This window comes from Gymnodraco acuticeps, unplaced genomic scaffold (assembly GCF_902827175.1).
Source record: "Gymnodraco acuticeps unplaced genomic scaffold, fGymAcu1.1, whole genome shotgun sequence".
In the NCBI taxonomy this organism is placed as follows: Eukaryota; Metazoa; Chordata; class Actinopteri; order Perciformes; family Bathydraconidae; genus Gymnodraco; species Gymnodraco acuticeps.
The window spans coordinates 856-22,234 of NW_022992281.1; the positions used below are offsets into that span (position 1 = coordinate 856).

At 40.5% G+C, this 21,379-nt stretch overlaps 1 protein-coding gene across 2 annotated transcripts in view; it reads right to left on the minus strand.

Moving 5' to 3' along the window:
- Positions 1 to 467: 467 nt before the first annotated feature.
- The window catches only part of LOC117540655 (paired box protein Pax-7-like), a gene marked incomplete at its 3' end in the record, with an annotated part of 32,430 nt that continues 11,518 nt past the window's right edge, over positions 468 to 21,379 (minus strand). For both annotated transcript variants that reach the window (XM_034207418.1, XM_034207417.1), the window contains 1 exon segment: positions 468 to 667. In XM_034207418.1, the coding sequence (XP_034063309.1) occupies positions 468 to 667 (200 nt within the window).

Below are 21,379 nucleotides of genomic sequence, written 5' to 3' on the forward strand. Positions count from 1 at the left end.
CCTCAAAAGGTCCGGTTTATTTCATTTTAAGGATGCGCACCAAGCAACATCTCCAGGTGCTCCTTTGAGAACCAGGGCAAAAAAGTTATGTGCACCCCTGGTTTTAAGTGTAATTTGGCTTGGCTTCCTATTTTTTATGGACATGCTTTTATTTTGAAGGAGAGTTAGTGCTGTTGACAGGAAGTTGTTGTTGCTATGGAAACAACGTGACGGAGATTAACGGAGAAAAGTAATATCTACATATAAAGATGGAGAAAGTAAACAATGAAGTTTATGTTTAAGTGTTAGCACCCCCCGAAGAGGCACAAGCTCTTACGTTGATATTGGAGATTTCAATAAATTCAATAAAATAAAAAAAAGAACAAATATCCGAATAACGAAATTGAAACCCGAATAGTACTCCAACGAACGAATATTTGCATATTCGGGTACAGCCCTAGTGGGTGGGTGGGCAGAATTGTTCCTACCTGGACCCGGGCCTCGGTGAGCTTGGTCCTCTGGGCCAGCTCCTCCCTTGTGTAGATGTCGGGGTAGTGGGTTCTCTCGAAGGCCTTCTCCAGCTCCTCCAGCTGCTCCGCTGTGAAGGTGGTCCGACTCCTGCGCTGCTTCCTCTTCAGAGGGAGGTCCGGCTCCGACTCCACATCGGACACCTCCTCCATCCGACTGCCTGGACACACACATGGAGGAGACACACATTAGTTCCGTGTTCGGCAGGTAGAAGTGATGCTTACTATATTCTCTTGCTTTCAACTCACATATAAAAACGTCAAAATACTCCATAAAGACAATGAGCTTCAACGCTGGGAATCTACTGATTCCAGTATCATTGCACATCACTGATCGTCTGTTTGTGGATCTTTTGAATTGAAAGCAATGCAGTTATTTTAGATGGTTAGTAAACACAAACTTTTCTGAGTGTGGAATGACCTGTATTTTATTTATATGGTCAGTTATTTTAGATAAGGACCCAAATATCTTTGGAAATCGTTTTTTCCGAGACACAAATGGCTTCTAACCTTTTGGTACATTTATTTTGTTGTCTCTGCAAAAACTAGGCGTACAATGAGATATTTCATGGAACATTTTAATTCACATTTCAAAAATGATAATATGTGATGTATTAATTCAACTTTACACCTAAACAGACAGCTATATAGTACCTGACCAGGAGCCATGTTTGTTCTGAGAGCTGTTTAATGTAACTTCAAAATATTTGATTCATATCCGCAGTTCCTTTTGGTTTTATTGCCTATCAATAACAAACTCAGAGGCAGTGATGCAGACTTTCTCAGTAGGCATGTTCACATCTTCTTCCAGAGACAGAGTGAGGCAGGAGGAACAACTGATGCTTCAAACGGCCCAGCCTGCAGAGAATCCTCTGTGTGGTTATTTATATGACAAAACAATTTTCTGTGCTTGCTAAGTACCATTCTATATCAAAACCTGCATATCCCAGCATCCCTCAGGGCACAGTGCTGAGTGTAAAAGTGGAATGAGGGGTGCTAATCTCTGCAGACCACCTTGGTTTTGTATGTAGCACCATTCTTCATGTTGAGCCTCAGGGCAGCCCAGACAAACACACTGGCAGGATGAAAATAGTCCCAAAATATTTATTTTACAGCTCATTTCACTCACACACATGTGTCCAGGCTGCTGTTCAGGAGGAGCCATGGAAGATTATCTGATGAATGTACATATATATTTCAAATGGAGCTACCCAGCTAGCAGGGAACGTTCTCACAACTATGGCTAACGTTACCTACAGGTTCTAATAATGTTTTAAAGAAACATTTTAATCTGATGTTCAAATAACCTTTTTAGGATGTTTGTTATTTCAAATAATGTTCCTATTAGGTTTAAGGTTAACTAAGACATAACGTTTTAACTGCAACATTCAGAGGATGTTTTGAGGATGTTATTGAGGCCTGAGATGACAGAAAGTTTTTTATAAAACGTTCCTTTAATGTGACAAAGGTGGAACGTTTTGCCTGCAACACTCAGATGTTCTTTTATAAAACATTCCCTCAACCAGGGCTCGACATTATAAATGGCCCGCTGGCCCGGAAGCACTATTTAGACACCCCGGGCCAGCATAGTACTTTCCACTTGCCCGCCGGGCCACAAAAAATATTGCTTTAAAAAAAAAAAATGTTTCCTGTGGTATTGGTATTTTGACTAGCAATTTTGTTAAATTGTTTCGTTTATTAACGCTACAACATAGCGTTTCGTGAGTCGGTTGTCGTTGTTGGGTGAAAAGCAAACAGCTGTTTGCTGCGGAGCGCAGCGCGAGCAGGCTCCAGTGAGCGGGAGCGTGCTCCTTCTTCACAGTCTATCGCGCCACCTAACCATTCGCCAAAATGTTTTTAATACGAGCGGTAGCCGGGCAGCCGGGCAAAACACAATCTTCTAATCAAAGAAAGTCACCGGAGGAGTTAAAGGAGAGTGACAAGGAGCATGAGAAGAAGAGGGAGAGAAAGTTTCAGCCAGCTTGATCGATGGAGTTGGCTTCTAGTGGTGCAGTGACGCATCCTAGAACCCTTTTATAATCTATCGATTAGATTTATGATTCGAACATTATAAAAGTAGGGTAGACATATCCGGCTGAACAAAACTTGCATTTATCAAACAGGTTTGTTTTCCACAGACCTTATTTCCAGCTATTTTCCAAAACCCTGTGGAGAAATCCCATTGCTTTTTGTCGAGGGAACCAGCAGCTTACTTCCTGGTTTTAGGATGCGTCACTGCACCTCTCTATCTGATGCCAATATAAACAAGGTCTTCTGTCGGCTCTGTACATCAATGCCGACCTATGCTGACAAGTAAGTGAAGAGTAGAAAATATAAAGGAAGGGCGAAATGTCCCAGCAGTTTAGGATAATGAAGGTTCTAATCTAATCAATTACATAGCCATTACATTTCTAACTCCTAATGACAGGAAGGCAGAAAGCGCATTATACAAATAATAATACTAATAATAATAATAGCAGACATTTTTTAACAATGACCACAATATCATTATTTTAATAAACCAAATAGTGGAATTGTACCCTTAATTGTACCCTTAATTTTACCCTTAATGTCTACCCCTGCCTCAATGTTACATGATAACAAAAGAAGAACATTTTCAAAGCAACATTCAGAAAATGTTTTGAGGATGTTATTGAGGCCTGAGATGACAGAACGTTTTTTATAAAACGTTCCTTTAATGTGATATGCTAACAAAGGTGGAACGTTTTGCCTGCAACATTATGAGGATGCTTTTTGGACGTTGTTGGGGTAACATATTATAGATGTTCTTTTATAAAACATTCCCTCAATGTTACATGATAACAAAAGAAGAACATTTTCAAAGCAACATTCGGATAATGTTTTCAGGAGGTTATTATTTTTTTACAAAACGTTCCTGTGATGGCAAATATTAACACGGTCATGGTCAACGTCAGATTTATTTCTAGAGCGCTTTAAAAAACAAACTTGTTGCATTTGTTTGAAAAGGATGTTTTAGAAAAAATCTGATGTCACCATATGTTCATTTTGAAAAAAACAACCAAGCACGTAATTCATGATAAGCTGTAAGCAGATATTGCATGTTTGCGGTGGCATGTGTGAGTTCCCAGCTAGACATTTTTGGTTCTAAAAACATTCTGAGAATGTTACCATTCACTGTTATATATCACACAGGCTCCGCCCTCTACTGGACTCTATGGGTACTACTCTCTATCATGCTGTACGTGCATTCACCTACTGAGTTACGTAAACGTAGCCGGCCAATCGGGGCGAGCCTACCTGAATGCGCGTGCAGGCCCACAGTATATAAGGTGGCTACGCCCTCCGACCGTCATCCTACACCCTCTTCAGCGAGCGGCATAGGAAAGACAGGGCCCCCAGTTAGAGGGCTCCGCCTGTGCTTATATAACTAGGGTTACAATACGTAACCCCTCGTTATATATCACACAGGCTCCACCCTCTACTGGACTCTATGGGTACAGTGGGTGGAGCCCCGATGTATAAACGCCCTGTCGTCCAACAACATCAACCCATCACACTGCCCCTGACCGGCTTTTGGCTAATATCCAAACTGTGAGTTTTTATAGTTGCATTTCCATGGTTCAACTACGGTTAGCTTAGCTAAATTCCCTCTCAGAGTGGGATTGAGTGAGTGAGTGAGTGAGTGTGTGAGAGAGAGCGAGTTGTATATTAGGTTGTACTGACACGTATTTCTATAATTTTTCAATGAGTGAGGCTAGGCTAGGCTAAATAAAATAAACACATTTATGTTTGTATATGCCTTAATGCTTTGCTGTAAGGCCAGTCAGGCTCAAGGACTGAGACAACAGGGGACAGAAAGAGAGGCACAGAGAGACATACAGGGAAAAAGTCAACAAGAGCCTCAGGGAGAGACACAACGAGAGGCACAGTTGGAAAGTGTAGAGAGACAACAAGAAGCAAAGGGAAAGAGAGAACAAGAGGTACAGTTAGAAGCAGCACAGGGAGAAGCACAGACAGGAAACCAGGTAGGACAACTGAAAACCAGGACCGCAACAGCCCATACTGTGGACTCCTGGGGATATGACTGGCTCTGCTATGAAAAAGAAAGCGGTATCATTACCCAAATCTGGTGTAGCATATGTAGGGACTACTACAAAAGGAGTCAGGGAAAGGGTCCTTTGCACACAAGTCAAGAAACCATATATTTCAGGGACTACAAATGTTAAAAAAGACACTGCCAATACACACAAGTCGAAACCCCATGCTACAGCATGTCAAGTTTTCACAGCCCCAACAGTTACCATGACTGAGAGTGAGACAGTGCAAAATCTACAAAAGCTACATGATAAGACCAAAGACAAGATGTGCAAGCTATTTGATATAGCATATACTGTGGCTTACTGTGAGCAGCCTTTCCGCCTGTTTAAAACCTTAGTGTCCGTGGAAAGGAAGCATGATGTGGAGCTGGGGGTGACGTATCATAACTCAAGAGCCTGTCGCATCTTCATAGAGCACATTGCGGGGACCATGAGAGACCATCTTCATGCTTTGGTAAAACATAAGCCATTCTACTGCTCATTGCTCTTTGATGGAAGCATGGACAAAAGCATATCAGAGAAAGAGGTGGTCAGCATCAAGTTAATTGAAAATGGCACACCAAGAATCAGACTACTTGGGTAAGAAGTACATTTTTATTCTTCACATTCATGTGTTTGGATAATTTTGTTTTGGTATGTTTTTGATATCAAGCTTTTGTATTTCTGTAGTCAACTCTCATTTCCGTTGAATACAATAAGAGCTGCCACTCAGCGTGAAACTATTTAAATAACTTTATGTAAATAATTGTTTTTATTTTTGTGTGTGTATGTTTTTGCTTTTCAGTTTACAGAGCCAGAGTCCTGTGATGCTGCGGCAATACTGAAGGCCATTAGAGAAATGTGTAAGGAGAACCATCTTAACCTCAGTAACTGCTTGACTGCAACAGCAGCTGATGGGGCTTCTGTCAATTGTGGGACGACAAACGGTGTCCTTACTTAAAATATTTTGTGATGACCTTCTTGGTCAATGTTTTTGATAACATTGTTCGAACATTATGCCCTACTATTCTTAAAACGTTTTCAGCGGGAAGTTTTATTTTGGTTACTAGAATGTTCTTCTGAAAGATAGGATAACGTTCTCTAAAAACATTCTTCACATTTTTGGTGATAACTTTCTTAAGATGAGCGCATTGAGACAATGAATAGGACGTATAAAAACGAATTTGCATGCCAATATTCACTCACATGCACTTATAATCACACTAAGGTATGCCAATTAACTACGGGGGTCCCTCAGGGCTCTGTTCTTGGTCCCCTCCTCTTCTCCTTGTACACAAACTCGCTCGGATCAGTCATTAGCCCGCATGGTTTTTCTTACCACTGCTACGCTGACGACACCCAATTAATTCTGTCCTTTCCCCGCTCAGAGACCCAGGTCGTCGCACGCATCTCTGCTTGTCTAGCTGACATCTCTCAGTGGATGTCTGCTCACCACCTCAAGCTCAACCTTGACAAGACTGAGCTGCTCTTCCTCCCGGGAAAAGATTGTCCAACTCTTGACCTGACAATCAACATCGGCACCTCAGTTGTTTCCCCGACTCAGACTGCAAGGAATCTGGGTGTGACCCTAGATAACAACCTGTCCTTCACTGCAAACATCGCTGCTACAACCCGCTGCTGCAGATACACGCTTTACAACATCAGGAAGATACGTCCCCAGCTGACTCAGAAAGCGACTCAGGTTCTGGTCCAGGCTCTCGTCATCTCACGCCTAGACTACTGCAACTCCCTCCTGGCTGGTCTACCTGCATGTGCCATCCGACCTCTGCAGCTCATCCAGAATGCAGCGGCTCGTCTGGTTTTCAACCTTCCTAAATTCTCCCACACCACTCCGCTCCTCCGCTCCCTTCACTGGCTTCCGGTAACTGCTAGAATCCACTTCAAGACACTGGTACTTGCTTACCGTGCTGCGAATGGATCTGGCCCTTCCTACATCCAGGACATGGTTAAACCGTACACACCAGCGCGTGCACTACGCTCTGCATCAGCCAAACGACTCGTTGCGCCCTCGCTGCGAGGGGGACCCAAGTTCCCATCGGCGAAAACACGTGGGTTTGCTATCCTGGCTCCAAGATGGTGGAATGAGCTCCCCATTGACATCAGGACGGCAGATAGCTTGCACATCTTCCGGCGCAAACTGAAAACTCATCTCTTTCGACTCCACTTCGAGCGTTAGAACGATTAACGAAGCACTTTTATACTAATAAAGGACTGGATTACCTAAAGCCAGTTGAGTAGCACTTGAAATGTTTGGCTCTATGAAACCTGATATACTTATATGATTCTGTTTTCTTCAAGGTTGTGTCTTCCTGGTCGAATGTACTTATTGTAAGTCGCTTTGGACAAAAGCGTCAGCTAAATGCAATGTAATGTAATGTAATGTATGCAGGCCCACAGTATTCAGAATATCCAACCCAGTCTCACGACATTTCGTGTTATAGTCACGACATTTAATCTATTGATTCGTGTTCACCAACACGATTTTCCCCTTGTTTCCGTGTCACACAAAGCAATGTATTTCTATTGATAGTATGTTTCGTGCCTGCAGCACATATTTTTGTCCGTTCGGGTCTTGGAAGACCGGAAGCTGTGGGGTTCATAAAAACATGTTCTTACTCAATATCAAGCCACGATTATTGCTTTTATTTTAAATCGTATAAAGTCGGACTCTTTTTGTCGTCTGTGAGGAAAAGAAATGGGGCTCAGAGCCTCAGAATACTGAAATCTGTATTTTTTGTAATCTTTTTTTCCTACTAATTTGTTATTCTTTTCTAAATAACACACTGTTATTTACTCACCAATAACACACAATTATCCTTGCTTTTATTTATTTGTTTAATTCCATAATCTCAGGCTTTTTTGGCATCCGTCAGGAACTGAATTTCAAAATAAAAATAACCGGAAACAGACGTAGGCCTATAAGGGACATTTTGAGCATCATTGAAATACACAGCCACTGAACTGATTACCCAAGATCCTCAGCTATGGGTTAAGCTCGCTGATTGGATGTTTTAGCCGCAATGCATGTAGGGATATGGTGTTAATGCCATATCAAATCCGAAAAACATTTCTGAGTTTAGGATGGCCGAAGACACTACACTACCCATAATCCCCAGCTATCGTTTAGGACTACTGTCCCCGTAATTAATCTTCAAGCTCTGGGATTGGATGTTGGAGTGGCAGTGCGCCAAGGTTACGCCGAGCATCAAACAGCTGTTTGAAATGGAACGAAACCACGCCAGACTATCCAAAACTGGAATCGAACAGTTAAAATAAGTGCTTCAACATAGTTAACATTGCAGGAAAGCAATATATTAGACGTTAAGTACTTTGTCAGGCTTAATATTTATCTGTAGATACCCCCAAAGCTTTTTTCTTATTTAAAAGAAGACCTTAATCTAAAGTATTATTTAATGTTTAAATAAAGGTTAATTCGTTTTTCTGTTTTGCACCTCCTCCTATTAATATCTTTGTACATCCAGCACTAAACTGTTTTATTGTAGAGATCACTTATTGTATCGTCTTTTCTATCTTTTCTATCGATTTTTTATATTGTATATTTCTATCATTGACCTTCTACTTTCCCTCTATGAAAGTATGTACTCTTAATATTTTTTTCATCAAATATAACACAATAATTCAATAACGTGCTTTAACCACTAGGCGGTGCACACAAGGTACACACAGCCATAATAACTTTGTATTATTAGTGTAGGACACTTATGCATGTACAACATCTGAAGATGTGGTTTTATTCATGCTTTCACATAATTTTACAGCATATTGCTATACTATTTCAGACTCAGTATTTACATTCTTATATTCAAAGAAAATCAGTAATATCTTTAAAAACTACAAGTCCTTTTATATCAGCTGTGCACCGTTATAAATATAACCTATCTACGAATTAGATCAAATGTAAAAGTCAGCCGAATTAGTGTTGATACTGCAAGGAGACGTATTGTGTGAAGAGAAATTGAAGATGTTGTTTAATTGTTGATATATTTATGATCCACATCAAGTATTCAGTTTTTTCATTTCTTCCAGTTTTTCCAAAGGTCTTCTCATCAGGGCTCTATAAATAAAGAACTACGGCAGATCTGTAATATGTAATGCATCCGAACCGTGTATTACAATGCCGTTATGTGATGACTTTCAAAGAGAAAAGCAAAAACACTCGGAATTAAGTATTATTTTCTTTAAAAAAAAAAGTTTTTCGGATTTGATATGGCATGAACACCATATCCCTACATGCATTGCGGCTAAAACATCCAATCAGCGAGCTTAAACCATAGCTGAGGATCTTGGGTAATCAGTTCAGTGGCAGTGTATCGCAATGATGCTACGTCTGTTTCCGGTTATTTTTATTTTGAAATTCAGTTCCTGACGGACGCCAAAAAATCCAGAGATTATGGAATTAAACAAATAAATAAAAGCACGGATAATTGTGTGTTATTGGTGAGTAAATAACAGTGTGTTATTTAGAAAAGAATAACAAATTAGAAGGAAAAAAAGATTACAAAAAATACAGATTTCAGTATTCTGAGGCTCTGAGCCCCATTTATTTTCCTCACAGACGACAAAAAAAGTCCGACATTATACGATTTAAAATAAAAACAATGATTGTGGCTTGATATTGAGTAAGAACATGTTTTTATGAACTCCACAGCTTCCGGTCTTCCAAGACCAGAACGGACAAAAAGACGTGTTGCAGGCACGAAACATACTATCAATAGAAATACATTGCTTTTAAAATCGTTCTGTGTGACACGAAAAAAAGGGGAAAATCGTGTTGGTGAACACGAATCAATAGATAAAATGTCGTGACTATAACACGAAATGCCGTGAGACTGGGTTGTAATATCATATGTGTAAAATATCAGAAAATAATTACACTTTTTTTCTCACTATAAAGGTTGTGTCTCGTATGTAGGTTCTAACTGTTAGATACGCTATCTGGCCATGTGTGATTTGTGAGGGCTGCGTATACAGTAAACAGTGTCCGCTGTTTATGCATATTGGATACAAATCGTTATTGCACCCTTTAGATTTGAGACCGACAAACATATAGAGGAACGGACCGACTGTCACTGCCCGTCCCTGAAACCCCTGTTAGTGTTTGTATGTGTTTGTTTCTACTGTGTCTCTCTCTCTCTGCCTGCTGGTCTGCTCGACACGGCTGGGAGCAACCTCCAATAAACCACACCCTGCAGCCTGCACTCATTCCCTGCCGGATTGTTGCCGGGAACGGATTGTTGCGTGCCGCTCTAGCTTTTTACCAGCATATTCTTTGACAACTTTGCCTGCTTTTGCCTCACACTCATTTTTATGTTTCTCCCAGGAGGAATCCAAGGCCTTCCACACTCCCAAGACCAGCCAGGCCTCTCCACCCTGGAACAACTGTTTCCCACTGCTGCCATAACCAACCTCCACTCCCAGCCCTCTTTTCTAATAAACAAATGTTACTTTCACCAGCTGATTCCGAGTCTGATTCTGGGTCCCCTCCAGTACATGTGACACTGGCTGCTGGTCGCATACAAAAAAAAGGCTTCTGATACATCGGAACGATAAAGCACGTTATCATACTCTAAAATAATAACATTCTTGCAACATAACAAAATCTAACTTGCAGCTGAAAACGTTTTAAGAACAGTAGGGCATAATGTTCCAACAATGTTATCAAAAACATTTAAAAAAGGTTATCACCAAGCATTTTAAGAATGTCTTTAGAGAACATTATCCTACCTTTCAGAAGAACATTCTGGGAACCAAAATAAAACGTTCAGCTGAAAACGTTTTAAGAACAGTAGGGCATAATGTTCTAACAATGTTATCAAAAACATCTTAAGAAGGTTATCAAAAACATCTTAAGAAGGTTATCAAAAACATCTTAAGAAGGTTATCACCAAACATTTTAAGAATGTGTTTAGAGAACATTATCCTACCTTTCAGAAGAACGTTCTGGAAACCAAAATAAAACTTCCCGCTGAAAACATTCCTAGAACAATGAATGGTAACATTCTCAGAATGTTTTTAGAACCAAACATTTCTAGCTGGGAACCTACTGCCCACCAGGACTGTCGGCAGTTATAAAGACATTATGCTCTGCTCTAGAGGAATATGACATCACAGTTCAGGTGAAAACAATTGTCATATGGGAGCTTGAGAAAATGGCAAATATATTATTTTTAAATGTACACAATATTTGAGAGAAATCTAAAACGTGAACACAATAAACAAAATTATTGATCACCCTTCAAAGTGTCAGAAAATAAGCAAAATATGTCAACAAATGACAGCATGTTGCTAAAAAGCAGCTTTATTGACTTGAATGATCTTGTTGCTGAAAATGCTGGACATAACATTTAAAATGACAATCTTTAAGCTTAGAAAGGCAACCTCAACTGTGATTTTTGGTAAACTAAACATTTATATGTCTGCATTCTGTTTTCATAATTGAGCAGTGATTTTCTTAGAATCTGACTGACCAGGAAATGTAGATAAAATGCAGGAGAACATGTATTAGTTAAATAAATGTATTGTGTTGTGAATCCTGGGTATTTAGTAGAGAATTGAGAGAATGGAGAGCAGAGATGCATATTTTTCTAATGTGTGTTTGCTTGTTTGTGCAGAAGTTGCTCATGTGTTGGTGAAGTGGAAAAGAAAAGGCCCATCAAACGGGCTTAGATAACTACAGGGTTGGCTCTGTACTTTAATTAAACGAGGAATTATGGGATTAGTGTGAGGCTCCCATTACAGGCCACTGGAAGAGTCTCAGCGAGAATATCTTTTTGTATTCCCCCCTGGTTGCCCCCCTTGAAAGCTCCCGCGAGAGAACTCTCAGCGGATTACATGTGGCCGCAGGACATGCTGCTGCATTAATTAAATCAATTCTTTCACTGTTTAGTCCCTGAAATATTTGTTTTCCAAAAACTAAGGTAGACAATATTACACACATCTCCAGAGAAAGAAATGTAAAGTATACGTCTTGTTTGTAGCTGGTAGGGTTGTGGAGGGAAATGGGGGGGGGGGGGGTTGCAGCAAAGCAAAGCAATTTGGCACTAACTCAGTGTGACAACACTTGAGGCCGCTGCAGTGGGCTGGGATCACTTCCCCCCCCCCACCCCAAGAGTCCTCGGGGTGCTGCTGCGACAGGATGGACTCCATTTGCTTTGCCTCCACATGCGGCTGGATTTAAGGGAGGAGAGGGCAGAGGTGTGTATGTGTGTGTGTGTGTGGGGGGGAGGTAAAATGAGGCTTCTTCGCCTCACAGTATTTCATCTTCTCCGTCCTCTCTGTCTCCGTCAGTCCTCTGTGGTCAAACGTCTGTCAGGCTTTTTCTTTCTGGCTTTCACCTTGTATTTCCTTATGTTCAACAATCCTTTTACCAAACCAGTCACCACTTTCTCTTTCTCTTGAGTTTTAGCTGAGTGAACCTCCTCAATTTACAAAAGGCTGAAGGAGGTTTCATTAGTCCAGGTTTCGAGGTATCTGTCGTACAGATTTCTACCTCCACATTAACACAGAAGTGTGTCTATGCAGAGACAGTGTCCCTGTCTCATTAAATAATAATAGGCTACTGATAATTATATTAAGTGTTTACAGAGAAACCGCATAAACACAGTTATCTGTTTTACCACCTTTAATCATTAAATACAATGTGGTGGCAGATTACAGTTATGCCAGGGATGTTTGAGAAGCAGAGCTGAAGACAAAGCTCAGGATGAATGGACATCTAAAGGCAGCCGTGTCCCGGGAGTGTCCTCCGCACTGAGCAGCAGACGGGTTGTATTGGATGCTCCACACTCGCTTTGGAACGCAGCACAATAAGCTTCCCCAGGATGGAGGAGAACAAAGTTTGACAGGCCGTGGATCAGGAGGGTCAGCTCTCTCTCTCCAGCTGATCATGGAAAGCAGATTATGCTAATGAGACAGACGCCTTGAGCCGATAGCGGGGCTAAACCTGGACTTCATCTTTGTCTCCAGCAGATCCCTCGATCGGCATGCTACGTCTTATCGGAAGAATGAGAGCATGGTGTAGCTCCACACACACACACACACACACACACACACACACACACACACACACACACACACACACACACACACACACACACACACACACACACACACTGCAACGCAATCATGCTGCAGTATAAATAACAGCCTGGTTTTGTTGCGAAGAGAATACGATCAGCATATAAACACAGCTTTTATTTTCTCTCTGACCATTGGCATCATGTGAAGGAAAATAAACACACACATGCACATGCATGTGCATAAACATACACCCACACACACACACACACACACACACACACACACACACACACACACACACACACACACACACACACACACACACACACACACAACACACACATACACACACACTTAGATCTAAACTAACAATTATGGTTAAAACCATCCAAAGTCAGTTATGCATTGTTGTGGGTTGTATACTTAATGATGGTAGCTGTAATTCCTTTGTTCTGTTCTGGGAGAGTGATTTATTAGTATTATAAGTATTTTAACACTCAATTGTTCTTTTCAGAATGCACACTCAGTCTGAGTCTATGGCTTTGAAATTGTGCGTGAAATACACTGCTTGAATCAATAACCCAACTGGGTGAAATGTGCATTGTTAATGCTTTGCTGATGGTAAATACTGACTCTAAAAATATAGGAATCTGTATGTTTTAGAGTTTAACAGGAGCATGACCTGTGTCAATAGTTTTGTGTTATCTTCTGTAATCATATTGTGCACTTTGTGGTTGAAACTAGTTGGCACTTTAAAATAAATGAAGGATTTGAATGTTGTTTCATTAGCCTACAGGATCCTTCAACATCACGCTGCTCATGGACAGACAGGAGTCCTGCAGGTTCTGGTGACAAACTGTTTCCCACTTTGAACAGTGCTTATGGATAACGACCGACAGAGCTCCGTGAAACTCATTATGGGTCATTTTCAAAATCATATTAGTTCCAGCATAATTACCCTCAGGATCTGCTTTCAGTGTAGCTGCATACTCTGACCGTGGAACACACATACTCAACAACTGATCAATTTATTAGTGCCTTTTCTTTTTAAAGTGGCATGCTGATGCTTCACAACAGCATACACAGGGTTTGTTTTTGTGTGAGAGATGAAAGGAAGAGAAAGTCTCACTTAAAGTCTTCTCCAGTGTGCTGTCTGATAAAGATCTGTGCTATCTGCTCAGCCTGAGGGCAGGATTTATCCCACCTGCCTGCTCTCCACCCTGCACACACTCCACCTTCTCACACCTCCACCAGCCGGCTTTCAGGTGACGTCAGGTTTAGGTTTATTGCTCAGAATCACAGACCAGCTTAATAACATTATACATCTTACTTCGTTGGTGTAAATTCAAGTTATTCAAATCAGTTTCGAACTATATACTGTTGAACATGGGTGTCAGTTTGTACAAAAAAGTGGTGGGGACACTTTTATCAGATTTAAAAAACACTACTGCATTAAGCACTCCCCACAAACACACATACATATACGGTTTATACCAACACGTTCTCACTCCCAACCCGTCACATGTTGACGGTCGGTCAGGGCCCCTCCCCGTCACTCTATTACGGACAGGGTACCCCTTGAGAGTCAGTTTTCAACAGGCAGGGCGTCCCATTGACTTGCATAGAGCTCCCTGAACGTTGGTAATAGACGAGTTGGGATCGCGGCGAAATGCTCTCCGCAGATCCATTCTCACAGCGTTTATCAATATTTTTCTTACTCAATATCAAGCCACACTTATTGTTTTTACTTCTTTATTTTTAATTGAATAATGTAGGACTTTTGTTACTGTCAGTTATGGGGAGAGTAGGGGCTCAGAAAACTGAAATCTGTATTGTTTCATCGTTTTTTCCTTCTAATTTTGTATTCTTTTCTAAACCACACACTGTTATTTACTCAACAATAACACACAATTATCCTTGTGTTTATTTATTTGTTTGATCAATAAACACAAGTTAAAGTCCGTCAGGACCGAGGGTCGGAGCAGCTCATTTGCTTTAGAGAATTTTACACCCAGAAGTAAGTATTCTCTCCGCTTCGCTTGACAAACCCTGTGATAGTCCTCAAGCTCTGTGATTGGAGAGGGTTACGCCGAGCCTCGAACAGCACTTGAAATGGGATGGAACCACGGCAGACTGTCCAAAACTGGATTTGAACGGGTCCACCGCGTCCCCCCCCTCCCCCACCCCGTCCCCAGAACTACACATGCTGGCTATTGTGTTTCGCAACATGTTCTCTATCTATGGCACGTCTCTACTGGGAGTTGTCGAAAAAGACGTTTTCGTATTTCCCATAATAAGAAGTTGCCAGTATTAAACTGTGTACATCCCTGGAGGTTTAGGGGATAGGAAACACTCACATTTAAAACATATAATTAATAAATGGGTGAAAATGGCTTGTGCCCATAATGGGCAGCATTAATATATATACACACATGCCAGCTAAGGTCAGAAGAGCTTTATTTAACAGCTGGTCTTATGTCTGTGACCCCTCCTGTTGTTCATCGATAAGCCTGAAACATGCACTTGTCAAGGTTCAGAGGCACATTTTGCAAATATGGCAGTAGCCATCGATCAGCTTAAGATAAGATATACTTTATTGATCCCAAGTTGGAAACATTTGCGTTACATCAGCATGTGTAACAGTTAAATATGCAGTGGTGTTTATTTGTAAATAATTTAGTATAATCACACAAATTCTGTGTTTTATATTTAATAATTCTGTGTTCTTTATTTATTGATTGTTCAATACCTGACAAGGTCGGAGATGAAAAACTTGGGTCGCAGGTTCCTCAACAGTGCATTACAAGACATCTATCAATATGTGTGTGTACCTCCACCATTAAACTGTCGTATTCTGCACATTTCTTATACTATCTACATACATCTTATAAGAGTATAATACATAATATCAGTTAAAATAAGTGCTTAAACATACAGTAGTTAACATTGCAGGAAAGCAATATATTAGTACTTTGTCAGGCTTAATATTTATACCACCAAAGCTTTTTTCTTATTCAAAAGAAGACCTTAACCTAAAGTATTCTTTAATGTTTAAATAAAGCCTTATTAGTTTGTCTGTCTGTGTCTCCTATTAATATCTAATAATAAAATAATACATTTCAATAACTTGCTTTAACCACTAGGTGTCCCTTTCTATCAGCTGTGCACCGTTATGGTGTAAATATAGCCTCTCTACCAATTGGATCAAATATAAAAGTCAGCCGAATTACTATTGATATTGCAAGGAGACGTATTGTGTGAAAAGAAATGCAAGATGTTGTTTAATTGTTGATATATTTATGATCCACGTCACATATTCAGTTTAGGCGGCAGTTCTTCCTGTTTGTCCAGAAGTATTCTCATCAGGGCTCTATAAATAGAGAACTACGGCAGATATGTAATATTTAAGGCAGCTGAACCGTGTATTACAATGCCGTTATGTGATGACTTTCAAAGAGAAAAGCAAGTACACTCGGAATAAAGTATTATTTTATTTTTTTTAAATGTTTTCGGATTTCACATCAACAGGAAGTCCGGTTAACTAAAATGTCCGTGTGGAACAATACCCCAACCCATAGATCCGTGGGTGAATAATGTCAAATGTCAATATCATTTACATTTACATTTACATTAAAGTATTTCGTGAGGCCTTCTAAAATGTTTTAAATATAATTAGGGTTGTAGTTGAAGAGTTTGTAAATTATTGCGTTGCCTGGCGATTTAATACATTAATGTAGCCTTTGTTTCTGCTAAAAGAGGTGTCGATCTGGGGCAACAAGAAAATCGGCAAAAAATAAATAATTATTATATTAATATTTACACTAACTAACCGACCGTCGGGGAGCATTCTCATGGCTTCTATTGTCAACGCTATGGGAGGTCTATGAAGGTCTATGGGACGCCCTGCCCGTTGAAAACTGACTCTCGAGGGGTACCCTGTCCGTAATAGAGTGACGGGGAGGGGCCCTGACCATCCATCAATATGTGACCGGTTGGGAGTGAGAACGTGTTGTATATACACATACATACAAATGCTTACAACACTTTTTAACAATTAGTGCAGTAACTATGCTACTATGCTATGCTACCAGATTGAACATGTTATATTGTGCTAATAAATCTCAAAGTGTACAATTCTTTGTGCATGCTATTTTCAAAACATTTTTATCAAATGAAAGTAGTGGACAAAATTGGCCGTTTCAAAAAGTGGTGGGGACATGTCCCCAGTGTCCCCAGTATAAATGATGCCTATGCTGTTGAACTGGTTTTGGAGGTACAGCATTGACTAACAGAGGAACACTTTTTGGAGCAATTAACCCAATTCACAACATTAACTTAGGTTTTAAACCCTTAACTTCATGCCAGAAAGGAAGTTGCAGCACTGGTAGTGAGGAGGCGGGATGAATGCACAGGCAGCGGACCACAGATTATGCGCAGAGTTTGCATATGCATGTGGTCAGCGGGAGATAAACAAGTTTATTTTGTTTCGTCACCCAACCTCGCTACATTTTTCACCCATAGCAAAGGTCACATCAAAATAAGCCAAAGAAACAGAGAGGGTGCAACAATCACAATGTGCACTCTGGGACAGTGAAGGGAGAGGTGGATCTGTGGATCTTTCTGCTGTCTCAGCTGTGAGGCTCTTTGGACGCTCCCCAAAGTGGGCTCACCTTAAACAAAGAGACCCGGGAGCCTCCCAGGGCCTTTCAGGGTCCACAGAGGCACCTCGGGGGGCCTCGGCCCCTCCACACTATGCAGGACTTCAGTAAACACTTCCAGACTGAAGCACTGAAGCTGAGCAGCGGAGCAAAGTGCCGCCTGCATATTTACCAGTTACAGAGGTCAAACGGTGCTGAGGCATGACACGGAGCAGAGATGGGGGAGGTGGTTAGATAAAAAACTGGTTTTGCTATTTAGGTATCATTTTTGAAACTCCCGACCGACAGCATTCATCAGCAAGGGTAAAATACAGCTTCTAAAAGAAGCTCAGAATTAAAGTTATCGTTTTTCAGTGTACATCCTGCTATGGTAGTACATCTCTCCAACCATTAGTGTGCTTATTAAACTAAATTAATTGTGTGCGTGCCAATGCAAATCAAATATTCAAAATGATTCTTGTCATCTAACGAAAGAGGAGTTTAACCAACATTTCCCACAGAATACTAAATGTTTTTAATGGATAAACAGCTCTCAGTGGCTCGTTTTGCATTCCATAAATATGTATTTTGTTGCACAGCTTACGGTAATATCAGCTACAGGTTAATTGAATTTTTGCTGTATGTGCATATTTTCATTGAACTTGCAGATTTGTATGGCTCCTCCGACAATACAGGGCCTTGGATTGAAGGTCTGAACATTCGACTAATTGAGGCCAAAGCCAAAGTTTTTTAAATGTATTCAAAGAAAACAAAAGAAAGTAAAATAAAATCCGCCAGTTGGCACCAGCAGCCGCTCCGGCAACAATAGCCTCCGATTCCAAACCAAGTGAGCAAACTGAGCTGAGGCTACAGCAGCTCCACACTCCATTCACACAGCAGCATTGTTCTGCCTTTGTTCCATTACAGCGGCAACACCATGGTATTTAGTCTCAACAAATGCAGCAAAAGTGTATAGTAAGCAGCAGGAGTGGAGTGTGTGCAACGTAGGCAGTTTTACAATGATGAGTAAAATATTTGCCAACAGATTGAGAAAGTCTCTAGCTCGCTCCCTGTGCTGTACAACTGAATGGAACAATCCCAACTTTGGTTGTTTCAGAATAAAAAATGGTGAGTGCAGGGCAGGCACAAACAGATGGAAAGCTGCAGGATCTGTTAGCTGCGCTCTTAGTGAACGCTACACAGAACTGGCTCTGAACTCAATCCAGTCCACACAAAGAGGCCGGCTTTATCAGGGCATTATTTCTTAGCAAACTGCTATTAATGCAAAGTCTTTATCTTCTTTCCTCCCCAGGCACTGGCGTGCATGTGTCTTTATTTAGTAGATAAAAAATAGCCATAAACAAAAATTGCAGACTGTCAATATAAACACTGATAAAGATTAAAGCTGGGAGAAAATATAATAATAAGAGGCCCTCTTAAGATATATTGGACACCGCAAAGCCCTCAGTGGACAGCTGCAGGCTTAGAGAAAGCAATTGCAGAAGTTTTAAAGAGCAAGAGAATAATCGTATTTTGGAAGGAAGTAGATTAACAATCAGAGCAGCGCAGAGCAAATGAAGTGATTTCTGCATGTGGACTCTGCATCTGGAAGTTTGGAATGCACTCTGAGATGTTTGTAGGACATGAGGTGAGTTGGCTGCTCGTCTCCAATCGAAGCTTTCCTGATGCCAATCTCCTATTCAGTGTGTGTATTACACTGTGCAGTATGTGCTCATAAACCAGTCAAATTCACTTGTGCAAACACAAGAAGACTGTCAATTCCTGATGCTGCCTGAAATGATTTTATTTGAAGTAATAAATCATATTGCAAAGTAGTACATTTCACTGATCATCAGAATAATCATTTTTATGATATTACCTTTACCACGGCTCATATTGAAGGCGTTTATCTTTAACCTCTTTAGCCGTGACCGTAGAAAAAAATAACTTCAATAATTTCCCCAGAATGAATCAGGAATAGCCAACATAAAGCTGCATATTGCTATCAGGTACGAAACTGATTTGGTTTACTTACAAAGTTAATCATTTGTAAGTAAACCAATTTCTACCATTCCAGAGTCAAATGCAGATGCAATGAAGGGAAAATATGATTTTTTGCCAAACATAAAATCTAAATGTCAGAGGCAACATCTCCATTCTAACCGAGTGGCGGCTGGCCCATAGGGGGGCGATAAAGCGCCGCCCTCTCTAAACCACACACAACAACATTATTATTAATACTACTAATAATAATAATAATTATATAAATTGTCAATATTTGTGTGTTTAAAATATGGAATTCAACCAGAAATATGTGTAAAATAGAATTTTAAAATAATTTGCGCAATATATATGCTTTTCCTAGTACACTGTATGACTGAAGTTTAATTATGGGGCAATGGAGAAATCGCCCCACGGAGGCGGGTCTCTGTAGCAGGTTAGCCAATTTCTGATTCAAGATATGAACGTGTGTCAGAAAATGTAGCCAATCAGCCTCCTCAAAACTACTACCAGAGGGGCGATTATTTTATCGCCCCAAGTAAGCAACTGCTACGCAGCCGGGCGACGCCCACAGGATGGCGGTGAGGAAACACAATGAGGAGGTGGATTAAAACAGGAATATTTTATCCAAAATAATGAAGTTGTGTGGGGCTTTTGAGCTGGCTTTGTGTGGGCATGACAAGACTGACTCTTCAGTCAACCCTGGCATTTTCAGGGGATTGGTGGATTTAGTTTCCTCCCTGCACACTGTGCTGGAGGAGCACCTGAAGACCACCACCGTTTTTAAAGGCACTTCAAAGACGTACACCACATTGATTTTAAGAATAAGAATAATTATTATTAGTTTGTTACATCTTCAGCTTTTTGTATTACTGTTGACTATACCGTTGTTCTGTAATATATACATATACATTTATTATATATATATATCATATACTATACATATTTCCATACATATGTATATATATGATATACATCATATATATATATATATACATACATACATACATATATGTATGCAAGTATTGCTAATGCCATTGTTTTTAAGATTGTGTACATAGTCCTCAGTCTCAAATGCTTAAATTGTTTATGGAGGTATTACAGTTTAAGACTAAATGAACACTGAAAACTCCGTTTTTTGCATGAAGTCATACTGGGATGTTTGCTGAAATTGATTGCATGTGGCACAGAGAAGATTCCACCAGCCGCCACTGCTCTAACCAACTGCACATCTCTCTTCCCTGCTGACTGCTGACTAAAAAACACAAAAGGACCATTTATTATCCGTGTCCAAACATCAGGTGATTTTTATATTGGCTGTTTACTTTACAATATTCATTTCCATATTACCATTTTATAAAAAGCATTTGTCTCCTAAACACATTACAATAGTAATATACACAATGAATATTCATTTGAACTCCACCTGCTCTTAAATTCAGAAAGATTATATTTATACAACATAAATATTAAAATGTCTGTCATGGGATTTGTAGACCATAATAATAATATATAAAAAGATCTTAGATCTTAGTTTTAGTGTAAAGCCAGCCCTGTTTGAAGCTGAGTGGCTCCCCGCACTGAACCCCCCCCCCACAGCTGCTGCAGGTGAGTGTGTGTAAGAGCCACAAACTCAAAATACAACAGTAAGAAAAAGTGTCTGAAGAGCAAAACATGGGAGATCTTATGTCATGTTTCTTTTTAAAAGGTATTTAGATTTTCTTTTTTGTTCCAAAATAAAAATAGAAAGTCAAAACGGGAACCCAGTGACGCTGCGGTCCAATGCTGGTCGGACCAATCTTTGGATGAGGACGTTCTCCAATTATACCAAACGCAACAAACTGAACGGGCCAACACTGGTTGGACAACAGCCCAGGGCTGGCTTGCAGGAACAAGGAGAAGCAAAGACAGCCCCCCCGCCCCCCCTGCAGAGAGGGGTGATACAGAGACAAAGTGCCAATTCCAGTAGAGGGACAGGAAAGGGATGGAACAAGAGTTAAGGACAAAACCTGACTACTATTGAGAAACCGGTCACAGTCAGCTAAACGTCTGGAGGCTCCGATGCTAGCGCTATCCTAAAAGCACACGCAACGCTGGAGAGCAGAAGACAGAGACG